The sequence below is a fragment of the Haliaeetus albicilla genome, chromosome 8, assembly GCF_947461875.1.
Source record: "Haliaeetus albicilla chromosome 8, bHalAlb1.1, whole genome shotgun sequence".
Classification (NCBI taxonomy): domain Eukaryota; kingdom Metazoa; phylum Chordata; class Aves; order Accipitriformes; family Accipitridae; genus Haliaeetus; species Haliaeetus albicilla.
In genome coordinates this window covers 15,629,209-15,642,131 of record NC_091490.1, presented here as the reverse complement: position 1 = coordinate 15,642,131, position 12,923 = coordinate 15,629,209, and the positions used below count along the sequence as shown (strand labels likewise).

General features: G+C 36.5%; 1 protein-coding gene across 27 annotated transcripts in view; it reads right to left on the bottom strand.

The window, feature by feature from the left end:
• Nucleotides 1-398: 398 nt before the first annotated feature.
• ADGRL2 (adhesion G protein-coupled receptor L2) overlaps nt 399-12,923 on the bottom strand; it is a 393,866-nt gene continuing 381,341 nt past the window's right edge. For 9 of the 27 annotated variants that reach the window (XM_069789051.1, XM_069789052.1, XM_069789055.1 and 6 more), the window contains 4 exons: nt 9,251-9,379; nt 8,737-8,833; nt 5,788-5,916; nt 399-2,472 (listed from right to left, as the gene is read on the bottom strand). In XM_069789051.1, coding sequence (XP_069645152.1) covers nt 1,718-2,472; nt 5,788-5,916; nt 8,737-8,833; nt 9,251-9,379 — 1,110 coding nt within the window. In that variant the 3' untranslated portion in view covers nt 399-1,717. Of the gene's footprint in view, nt 2,473-3,143; nt 3,197-4,964; nt 4,983-5,480; nt 5,563-5,787; nt 5,917-8,736; nt 8,834-9,250; nt 9,380-12,923 lie in introns of all 27 variants that reach the window. The other 18 variants (XM_069789077.1, XM_069789064.1, XM_069789059.1 and 15 more) reach the window with 10 other exon arrangements.

Genomic DNA, 12,923 nt, shown 5'->3' with positions numbered 1-12,923 from the left:
CCAAATGCTGCTTATTCCTGTTTTCCCCACTGCAACAATATATCTTCATCACTAATAATTAACTGCTAATTACTGTTGCCAAGAATATGATAGTGGTGTTTACCACCTTATTTTTAATTTCAGTACAGATGCCTACTTAAAAGTTATGCAAATATATGGAATTACAGTACATTTTCCTAATGACCCTGCTATGTCTGAGTTCGATCCTATTCAATTGTGACTAGAGTAATGGACAGTAAAGATGACCTCTCTTCTGTAGAGCTATATAGACAGTTTCTATTGTATTCTCGACACTTAAATCATGAAACGTGAAGAAGCCATTCTAAGCAGGATACAGCTGGGTTGAAGGACTGCTGATGCCAATTATGCTTTGTACATAATAATGCACATTTTACCTATTTGGAAAAAAATTCACATTTATTTACTGTCAAACAGGTGTTAAACTTTACACTGGATATTAGTGATGGGCTCAATATTAACAGGTTTACACAAAGGGATGAAAAAAGCAGAATTTTGTTGAAACAATTTACATTTCATTAGATTTTTATCATAAAATAAATTAATTACTAAATATAGGCAGAAGGAATATGGAAGAGTAATAGTTATGTTTTATTTATTTTTTTAAAGGACAGGCACCTTTTATTCACGAGAAAGCTTGTGAGAAGTGTCCCGTGTCCCCTTTACCCCTTACCACCCAACCCCGATTAAAGAATGAACAGGGAATTGAGTTGTTACAATCTTTGTTAGCTATACCAAATTTGTGCAAGGCTTGGCATAATTGGCTTCTAAAACAATTTTCTCCCCAAATTATGGTTTTTTGGCAATAAAAATTCAAAACGTAAGAATAAAATCTAACTTGTCAAAGCAGAACACTGTTTACAGTGAAAAATAAGTGAAAACGGGTAGAACTTGCATTTTAAACATACTACCGTACTATGAACAGAGTGTAAGAAAACCAGCTTATAACATATGTGCAACCAAGAGCTTTTCACAATATTTTCTTCAAACTCTTTAAAATTATTTTTTAATGACACTTATATTTCAGTTGGACACAAATGTATTTATTTTACCCTAGCAATAGAACAAAATATAATTTCTTTAGCCATTTTTTCATGAGAACGGTTCATTGTACAGTTGAGGAAATATATGAAATAAGGCCTGTGGCTTGATTGCTAGTGGTTAGACATGTATTCAATCTTTGCCCTAATGGAAAAGATTTGCAGTGAACTGCAAACTGATGCAGAATATCTCTCCTGCTTTTGCAAGTCTTGTCAGGAACAGTAAGGTACAGTAAATTTGTCCCACAGGATTTTAGAGCCTACGCCTTGTATATAATACAATGTAGGCCTAGAAAAAAAAAATGGTGCAGCCATATTTACAAATTTAGTTCACAAACTGCTGCAGTAAAATGGCTGGAAAGTGTTTATTTCTCTTTTTTTCACAATTTTGTTAAATTCAGCAGCAGAAGATATCTTAAAATACCTTGTTGGTATTTCTTTTCTTTGTTACAAATAATTCATTTTAGTATACTCTGTGTATATACAAAGTTTTTGTTTTATAAAAATTCACAGAACTGCGAGGTCCAGTCATCCCCGTTACTGGAGAACCACAGCGTCAACAGAATTGTCTCTTCAAGCAGATATGAGGGAGCCTGCATGGGGCCAATTAAGTCTTTTTAATACTTGTACGTGGCCTTTAATATTTCTTTGCTACACTATTAAAGGCTTGTCACGAGTTGCATTTGTCCTTCTCTAACATCTCCTTCTGGAATACATCCTTCCTTGTTAATGGGAATTATATAGCCGTCGCTATTACCCCTGCTGATCTGATAGTACATCTGAAGCTGATGTCCAGCTCCTAGGTTTGGCATGCTCTTGTAGTAAATGTCCTCATTTTCACTCCTCCTGGAGGGAGAGAGATCTTCTTCAGCATCGGGGCTGCTCTCTGGATACGGAGAGTCTCTGAGATTGGGCATGCTCGTGTAAAGAGAGTCTCTGTTGGGGGACTGGAGGTGGTCGTCAGCCTCGGCTGTCAGCTGAGAGACGTAGCTGTCGGTTCCCTCGGTCTTCACTTTCTTCTGGGGCTGGTACAGAAGGGAGTGAGTCCGCTGAGGAATGAGTGGGGCCTCAAGCTCTTTGTGGTGGAGCTCCAGCCCGGGGGCGTCGCTGTGCATCAAAGATGAGGCATCTGCCACGATGGCGTCATCTTCGCTACTGCTCCCGCCGATCACAGCTTTGGCTGGTAGCGTGCGCTCCAGGTTGTGGTTCTTGCTGCTGCCCCGCAAGTTGTTGTGCACTAGTTCTGAAATGATCATTTTCTCAAAAGCAGTATCATTCAGGCTTAGTCCACAGTCTACAACTTGCACGCTGTCGTTATAGTCTCCATTGCGCAATGAGTAGCTGTTGTTGAAATTACCATTTAGCGGTAGAGTATCCATGGCACTTGTATCCCTGGCATTGTTCAGTGAATGTCCTGAAACGGAAAAGGACAGCTCTGGTTATTGCCTGATGTGCTTTTCATCAACTAGTGTTTTTTTTCTTTTAACATAATTCTTTAATGTAGTTCAGGACAAAGTTGTACTTGGAAGTAAGACTTGAGAAAAGTTAGGTTACTGAACATTCCCAAATGTAAACAGTTGCACACCTTATAGGAAAGATGCATTTTAAAAATAGTAATGTGTATTTCCTGAGAGGAATAGTGGCATTTTAATTTCTTAATTTAGTGTCAATTCTGTGACTCTTCCACAAGGAACTGTTCACTCCATGCCCTTGCATATGTAATGCAAAGCAATTCATTTGGAAACATCTATGTTTTGAAGTACACCACCATGATTTAGAAAAAGAAAATTAACAGAATTTGTCCTAAACGACACTAAATTAAAAAGGAATTAGATCACAGACATAACTGAAGGTAAATGTACAACATAAACCCACATAACTGGCAAGCAACTACTTTAACAACATTTCTAACATTTTTTCCTTTTTTTTTTTTTTTTTTTTGAGATGAAGTAAAGAAAAGAATGAAAAAAATGGATAAATACAAAGAATTTATGTTAAACAAGGACAGCCATCTTTCACACTACAGGGACCAGGGCCCACAAGCACCATCCAACAACACGATAGACAGCAGGTGGAATGACTCACTTTGGACAACTCACATCATGTCTGTCTGCTCAGGCTATCTGGCCTAAGAGTAGCTGATATATAAAAGAAAGTAAAATGATTTATTGTAACATGATGAAGAATTACTGAGCTTCTCAGCAACTTAGTCAGAGCAAGGGTTCAGCAAATTAGATTACTAAGCAATAACAGCTTTTCTTTTCCCACTTAATGTAATTTTTTTGCACTAATATTCTGTCTGCCAACAATGGCCCCAGGCTTCTAAAGGTCAAAGTTTGCCTGCAGTCTGCATCAGTCACAGTGACAGCGCTGAATGAACCAGAATAGTTAATTAAGAGTTAGGCCCACAGTTACCATGGGCATGGAAGTCAAATGCAGAAATGTTAGGAATTTCTGTAAGTATGGGTCACAGAAATTAAACCAAAGAATAAATATTAGTTGTGGAATGGGAAGAGGAAATCAGCCATGGCTGATATCTCATAGCTGCTGGAGGAATGACAGATTGGGTAAGTCTGCTGGAAACATGAAAAGAAGTTTAAGGCGGGGGAAAAAATGAAGTCTTATGATGATTAAGGTCTTTATGCTTTTGGGTTTGGCTTTTTTTTTTTTTTTTTTGGTAACACGATAAAGAAAAGGTTTTCCTATAGACACAAAGACATGTAAACTATGACAGCACAGTGCTTCCCAAGCAAAGGAAAAAGAAAAAAGAAATAAAACTTTGAAAGAAATTAAACAGTCTGAACCATGGAAAGTCAGATGGTTAGAGCATTCCTAGAAAATCACTTTATCTACAGATATGTCTGGAAGTAAAGAAAGAATGGAGTGACTTTACTGAAATGAGTCTGACCACTGTGAGGCTGCTGCATTATATGCAAGGCTTGGAGGAGTATAAGAAAAAAGCTGTTTTGGAAAAGATTATACATGTTCCCTTTTTTTTTTTTTATATATAATTAAAGCTGCAGATTATCCTAGAAAATTCAATCTTCTCTGGAAATATTGTTTTCAATTAAAAAGTAATTGCATTTTCTCATGAAAAGATTTTTGTCTTCAACTTTAAAAAATAGAGTAATAATTTCCAAATAAATTCTGAATAATTTGCAAATCATTTTGTATTTGTGTTATTGTTAACTCCTCTCCATGTGTACTCATTTAAACAGTGATGAGGGTTGTTTGAAAGGTCTCTTTAAGCTTTGATTAAACAACTTTGTAGTTTTGCAATTTCATATATGTTCCAAGATTTTTCCTGCAATGGATTTAGCTGTGCAGAACATATGGCATTTATAAAAGTAGACAACACATGGACCACATGCTGGCATTCATTTCCCTCATGAAAGTGATTTAATTCTATAATTTTAATTCTCTTTTCTTCTGCTAAACAGATACCAAAATATATCTGATAATCCAAAATGAGTTTTCTATTATATACAGCAGTTAAGCATGCTAGAATATATTCAAATTGGTTTGATGAGGCAAATTTTGTTGCCCATGATCAGGTAATTCATTTGAAATCTTTCCATAGCCTGTAGCAAGATTACTGTGGGAATGTAAAAATATGAGTAAATTGTTAAGCATTTCTGCTTGACACTGCTTTGGTTTTAAAACAGCAAATTATTTCAGCATTGCATAACTTCTGTTACCAACAGGGTTTGCTACAGACCACATGTTGTTTCCCAAAAAGCAGTATGCAAGTACTTTTTGAATGTGGAAACATCTCATTTGCAAATTGTGAACCACTTGCCCGCTGAGTCTACTTCATGACCACTAGTTATGTTTTAATTGTGCCCATTAAAAATCATGCTGAAAAAATTTACATTTGATAGGCAAAGTTAAGTTTTACTCCCATACTTGTCTCTCTGTAGGTTGCTAGAGGAAAGCATAAGGAAAGTAAGAAAACAAGAGAATGAAAATAGAAACTACAGTTCAGTTAAAAAGGAAACTTGAAATAAAAACTGGAAACAAGGTTTTATGAGCTCTTTATCAAAGATCTATCGTTCCAGTTGTACTAAAGTGATCTTATGACTCATCAAACAGTAACTGCTAGATATTTACTAATGAATTGCACCGTAGTTAAAAAAAGCAACTAGATAATGTAACAACAAAATGTTAGGTAAGTGATGACACCCTTTATTCCTATAGAACTAAACTGTTCTAACTGTTACTCTCAAGATTTTCCTACAGGAAAATGATCTACCATAAAGCTGCACTATACTATAGATCTGTTTGACGCTGGATACAATTTTCTACACTGGGGTATCCAAAGGTGTCAAGATGCCTTGCGCTGCTTTAGTATCTCATCTGTTCCATAAGCAGGTTTTTCTCAGCAAGCTTTAGAGTCAACCTTATAGTGCATAGACATGATACCTCTAAGTGATATATATCTTGAAGATGGGCTCTCAGACCATGTGGTGTCAGTCCTGTAATAGTATATTAAGATTTATGCCACCTGTGTTAAAAACATGGATAATTATTGGTAAATACTGTTATGGCAAAGGCATTACTATAATATAGTGCAGTTTTACAAGCTGACATTGGCAATACTGTATTTCTCGAACTGACAGAAATTCAGAATGTACAGCTAGGGTATTGCAACTTGAGTTTCTATCTAGGGAAAAGAAGGGATTTGCAGCGAGCCAAGAAAAGCGTTTTTATTCAGGAAGTAGAAGCACACCTGGTGAGTTAAACACAGGAGCTGAAGGGGCATTACATACAACTGTTTCAGCGAGCAATGTGTTATAGGGGTTGTTAGTGCCGTGTGGTCGAAGAAGAGGGTTTGTTAGTAGGTAATTGCCAGTCATTCCTAAAGCAAAAGAAACAGAAAAAAATGTCAGTTCTTTAATTTTAGGCTGACAGTTTCAATAAAGAGTATTTTTTATTCATCATGAATCATGTAGGACTTGTCAAATGTAATTCAGCTGAAAATTTCTGAATGTATTTGAGCTATGTATTTGAAATGGGAGCAGGAAAATACAGTTAGATTCCAGTAATTCACAGGTGCTGTCCAAATCCCCAAAGTAAACATCTCATGAGAGTGACATTTACTAATGTATACAAAATCACTGTTATACAAGAATAGCAATTAAATGTGTAGAGATCAAGGTACTACGTAAAGCTATTATAACTTTAAAAATGATCATATGGAACACTTCTGTCCAGAATTGAGAGAACTGAATTTCTCAAATTGAAAGGTATTGAAAAATCTCTTATGACAGGATCAGAGCTGTTATTCACTTTATTAAAAACACATGGGTAGTGGAAGGGAAATGCTGTTTTCAAACAGACAGTGGATAACAAACTGCAAGAAGCATATCTTAGTATATGCAAAAGTATGCATGCTGAGGGGAAAGCAAAATATTTGCTCTAAGAAATCAGAGCATTCACATTTTCTCCTGGGACATTCATGCTGCAAATTTATCTGCCAGGTTTTAAAAAAGAATTCCTTGAATGACAAATTTTCTTTAAACAATCAGTTTACAAACAATGTAAAATGAAGCAAAACACTACATGAACAGATTTTTTTCAAACCTATTCTACATGTTAATGCAACACCATTTAAACAATTCTTGGAATAATGACAAAAAAAAAATCAGCATATTTTGAGAAATTATTAAAAACTCAATTAATCTCTGATTTCTAGCTACTAGAAGAAAAATGGGTTGGAATAACGACAAAAAAGACCCCCAAACACACAAAATGCTGTGATTTAAAACTTACTTTAAGCATTTCATCAAGGTAAAATTCCACTTTCTTTTCTATTGCATTGCACAGCAGTATATCAGGATCAGTGTATTACAGACCTGAGAACAACTGAAGAGCCAGCTATATTTTTATAGTATGGGTATTTTTATTTGGCAAGGAACAGACAGTATATATTCCAAATATTAATGCTTTTGTACTACCATATATACTTGGTAGCAGAAAATCTAAGATTCAGAGAATTATTGTCTGATTATGTTAATCTTATTTGAAAGGTTGTATCAATGAACAACTAAAAAGGTTTTATCATAGCTTTTTTCATTTGTAATGTATTTATTACTAAAAATACTAACTGAAATATATTTTGCTTGTGGTTGGGTTTTTTTGTGTGCTATGTTTAAACTTCGTTAGAATTATTACCTGTAATTTATAGTTAAGAGAATTTTTTTCAATCCAACTTTTTTTTGCCACCTTTAAAAGCTTGATTTTTATTTTAAAGGAAAAATGACACTTTCCATTAATTACTAAACTACCCTTATATGTATGTATCACTGAGGTAGTGACAATGTGGTAACTGAATAAAGAAGATACCAATTTTTCTCATCATGGCAGAACATCTCCAGTGACTTGAGACCGGAGCTCAAAACAGGAAGAAGCTTTCAAGACCTCTTTTGAACTCTGTAGTAACTGAGGGTGCAGCATGGTTAGAGCAAACCTCAGGAGTCAGAGACATCAAATTATGGTGAAATCCCAGACTTCTATGTGTAGTGTATTTATGGGATTTTAATAAGACACTGGAAGGGAATATACTTCTTTCTTGGGCATGAAAATTATACATTTTTCTACTAAGGAGAAATTACTTAATTTTGATTTTACCAGAGGAACATACAAGATTCAGATGGGGGGAGCAGTGAGACACCCAGGTCTTACCGACTTTCTAGATGCCAAACAGCAAAAATAGAATCATGCTTTCTGAAATCTTTTATTTTGCAAAACACCACACATTTTACTTTCAAAATGAATGTGAGTTAAGTACATGTCCCTAATACCAAATCTTGAAAAAAACCAAGGGAGGACAATTTGCAAGTTGTGGTTGATGAGGGCTTCACAGCAGCCCTGACACTAGTGTATCTTCCGATTGAAACTTTCTGAGTTGAGCAGGAACCGGTCGCAATAAGATCAGGGCTACGTGTTCTTCTCCTAGGGACGTGGGTGGGAGAACAGGCTTTGAACTTGGCTTGCAGAGCGCAGTCTTCCTTCCACTACTAGCTCAAACTGCCTTAAAAAAACACGGGGGGGGGACGGGGGGGTACGGGAGAAAGGAAGGGACATTCTGCCTCAGTTAATACCTTTGACTTCTAACTGGACATGAGAATGAGGTTACAGATTTCAAAGTCTATGTGAGCTGAGAAATTTGGAGGTTTGGCTTCTCTGTGCCTGAAAATCTGGATTCTATCCCATGTGACAGATACGATGCTCTTTGAAATAGAAAAGATAAATGCTTTACAGACATCTTTTGCATAGAAATGATATCAATTAGATTTCACTGGGAAAATTTCTGCACCTAAAAATCATAGTCAAATATGCATTAAAATGTTACTGCACTCATATTTCTGTTCCAGATTTAACCTATAAAGGTTAGGAAAGATTTAAAATTATGATCTTGCTTTTAAGTTAAATTATTGATGAAACTTATTTAAATACATTCCCACGAATGGAGAAATTCAACTTCTATAGCAGGGGGCCAGTTGAGTGAACACGGTTTTAAAATGTGCTGGTGGATGACTTTAAAACTCTGCTTTTAGAAAACATCTGTTCCAGAATTTTTTTTTCAAAACATTCTTTTCAATTATTCTGTGTTAAATGATATTAAATCTGTATAAAATTTAAGGCTTCTAAAACTGAAATGTTCCCAGTGACTGACCTTGATTAAGTGTTGAAGTGCTGTTGATGTCACCTGAGATAAAAGATGATTCAGATTGTTTTCTCACAGTGTCATTCCACATCCTCCTTATACGACTCTGTTAACATAAAGCAGTGAGGCAGAAGCATAGTAAGTTAAAAAAAGATTTTTTCCTACTCACATGCTATTATGTAGAATATTTGTGTTTATTTTGGCCTAAAGTAAGCCATTCTTCTAGCACAGAGTGAAACTTCTTGTTATTAAAACTCTGATTTATTAAATTTCATTTAGATGAAACATGACGGTATAAACCTTCCTATAAACCAGCCCCTAATTACAAGAAAAATAAGGTGTTTGCATTAGACCAAAGTAAAAGGAAATGTTTAAAAAGAAATCAATTCTACTATGCAGAAGTACGTATTTGCCATCTAAATGATAATAATGAGAAGACAATTAGTGCTTCTGATTGGAACACATCTCAATAGGCTTTTTATAAATAAGGTTAATTAAAAGCTGCTGTCAAATTCTTTGTTACCTGAGTGCCAGAGGAATAGCGAGCACTAGTTCTTGTTGTTGATGCCTTCACTGAACTGTGGGGACTCTCCGTTGGTAGTCCACCACAGCAGTAAGAATGTCGGAAGCATTTGCCATATTCCTTACGTACCTATGGGGGGAAAAAAAAAATTACTTAGCACAAAAAATAGTCTTAAATATCTCCGCTGGCAAAAAACATATGAACCTTGCATTGGAACTACTCACACACTTTTCAAGCAAATAGATAATTCTTGTCTGTTGAATTGTTGGCAATTAGCAGAATCAGGTATTTTTCCCTACTTAGCAGCAGCATTATCAGCTATCCAGGATTTTTGAACAAATTATTTCCAAGGTATCTATGCACTTCATTTAGATGTGCCTGAATAATCGTTGCCGAGTTATTTATGGGATTATTTTTATTTCATCTTCATACTGTAGATTAATATAGTTATGTTTACCTGAATTGAATGCTGGCTGAAAATAGTCCCTTTTATATGAGCTTTTGGTGCAGAAACCATAGAAAGCCTATCTTCCCATCCCAGCACACAAGAAGAGCTGAGGTAACTAGCATCTGCACTGCTTGGTACTGCCCATGACGTTATCCCTTCCAAGAAAGTGTGCAAAGCCTGCAATGACTATAAAGGCATTTTCATATAAAGTTACTCGTGTAACTCAAACAGCTGCTAGTTTGTACGGTCCCACCTGCTTTGGGATTGTACAAAGCTCACAAACGAGACTGCCCCACTCCAGGCAGAGCACCAGCTATGCTGGTGGAGGCACCACCAGTGTTCCAGAGCCAAATTTTAAACTGTAAAGGCTGGGAAATGAAGCGTCTTTCACCTTTAGGACCAAAAAATAAAATCTTCATTACTGTCTTTGCTGAACCTAGAAATCTGAATATATATGAGATTTCTGTCTGACAGAGCAACAAAACTAATGGTTCCAGTATTTGGCCTCCATTTATTCACATTCTGTTTCCAGTGACCTACTGGAAACTTTAGTTTTGCAATTCATGTGTGTTAACATTTGTCATGAAAGTAATCAGGATTAATTTACAGAGCAGCTAATTCGCTCATATTTGGTGACTGCTACACTGACTACTATTTTCGGTAACAGAAGAGTGCATACGCATCTCAGCAGCATGACAGCATCAGTGAAAGGACACAGTGGACAGAATTTGTAAAGATGTGTAAGTCTAAACTGGTAAATCTTCCAGCAGACACTTGGGAATCTAAGTGTCTCTTCTACATCAATGAGACTCCTAAGTTTCTGGGAAAAGTGAGATTTCAGCTAACCCAGAATTCTGCTTGACCTATGAATATACAGGACAGAAAGAAAGTTATGTATATGTAAAAAGGGGAGAGGGGAAAATGCAGAAAGCTAATAGTGTGGATTTACACATGCCATGTGCTGTTTTCAGTATTACAAGAATTTTACTCGTGGAATGCATACTGTGATGTTTCTATAAACCACAAGGTTGAAGAAAATTTGAATAATTAGTGCCTTAACTTCAAGCTAGGGACAATATCTCATCTTTTTGTAAAAGTATATGGTAAATATTTTAAGTGAACCCCTATCTATATCAGCACAAAAGACAGATAAAAAAAATGAAACCAGAAATGCACGGATGTAGAATTATAATCTTTAACTCTGTAGTCTGAAAAATGTAAGTCTATATATACCTTCACTAGATGGTATAACACCTAAGAAAATAAATTCCTGAACACTAATGGATATTAAATGCTCCGACCCACTACACAGTAGAGACAATACAGTCAAAACTGTATTTTTACCCAAATACCACCCTCCAGGGCTGGTTTTGCCTAATGCCTATATTGCAGTGAATGTACATTATCTGTCAGTACTGCGCATTCCACTGTCATTATTTCTAAATTATAGCTTGTTGGAAACTGATGGAAGCAACAGCACTATCATCTTGTCAGAACTGGAAACATAATAGTTTTCACTTTCACAATTCTATTTCTCTGTTCAATTTAGTGACCAACTAGTAATAACAGAATAAAAAGACTACATTAGCTATGCAGACAGAGGATAGGATGATATCCAGTCAAAGGCATCAAAACTTAAAAATCTTAAATGGCAGCTTTAACATTCTTTCAGGTATAAACCTTACTGCTCTAGGTTATGCTTTTTCACACTTGACTGGTACTTTAATATTGCTTTTTGCTGACTCCGCTTAATATAAAAACAATGCGCAGCTGTAAAAAGAAATAAAAAAGGATCTGGTTTTGATTTTCAAGTGCAATACAAGTAGTAGAAAGGGCAACATTATCTGAAACCCTAATCTAGAAATTATTTGTATTTTGAGAATGTTTGCATTTTCTTCCCTCTCTTCTTAGGCCCAATCTCCTCTCTAAGTGTGCTTTTGTTCTCTCAAAATGAGTGCCATGTTCATCTGGATAAAATTCTTTCTGTCTACCAGATCTTTTCCTAAAACATGGCTGAATGCCATTGTCTACACCAAATTTAGAGACGCTGATACTGTTAGAGCTGATACCGCTGAGAACATGCAAGAATGTGATTTTTGTACTTACACAGCAATGCTTTATCCAATGGTCTCAAACCATTTTATAAATATCAGTTAATTATGTCTCTGGTGAGCTAATTATAATGGGAGCTAATAATTGCTAGGTCTCCAGCCTAAAACTGGTAAAAATATTTAGAATCTAAATATTGCAAGTTGGGTATTTCCAAACGCAGGATGTACTGCATTTTACGTTAAGTTTTTTTTGGCGGGATTTTTTGACGTTTACCCTTCCCCTCAACTCTCTTTACTTTCATTTGCCATGCCTTCTAACACAGGCTATGAGCTTTTTTTCTTTTGTCCTTCACTGAAGCACCTCTAAGGCATCCTTGGGAGCAGTCCCCACCCTCAGTCTGGAGAAGAGAAAGGGTGCAGGGAACCCAAAGAGAATCCCACCCAGCTGTGCCCTTCACCTCCTTCTCTCCTGTTTGCTCCTCTCCCCTGCAAGCTTTCTCTCTCCCCAGCAGATCGGCTCCTTCTGGAACCCTCTGCTCCCATCGGGCAAAGGGGAGCAGAACTCATTTAGCACATCCCGCTCGTGAGGGAAGGCTCTTGCCAGGGGATTCCAGTTTTTCCAATTAAGAGCATGAAGCTGTTGGATTGCTGGGGGAGGCAAACATTTGGAAAAAAAGTAGTCAGGCTGGCATCTTTGGAAAACTCTCGCCTATCATTAATGATACTTTTTTCTATGGTATGTTGAAGTTCATAATAAAATTATCTTTTACATCTCACTCAATTTTGTAATGAATGAGCACTCACAGTACAATCCCTGCCTATCACCTGTAGCTTTATGTGGCAGCTTAATGGGATCTCAGGAGAAGTCCTCTGCCTCAATCGGAGAAAGAGAGTTTCCAGGCTGACACGGGCTGATACTGTAAATGATCTTTTGCTTGCAGTGCTGCAGTGGAGGCAGGATTTATTTCATGTGCACATAAAAGACTTTTGGCTGTTAAGTCCAGGCTAAGACGTACCACATCACCAATGTTAAACAGTACATCTTCTACAGTAATTTTCTTCCCAAAGCCTCAAAACTTTTCAAGCCCAGGTTGGAAATGGTGCATCCATTTTAAACCCGGCCAGGCCACAGAGCAGTTACATGACTCCCACAAGCACACACAGCAGGAGCTGC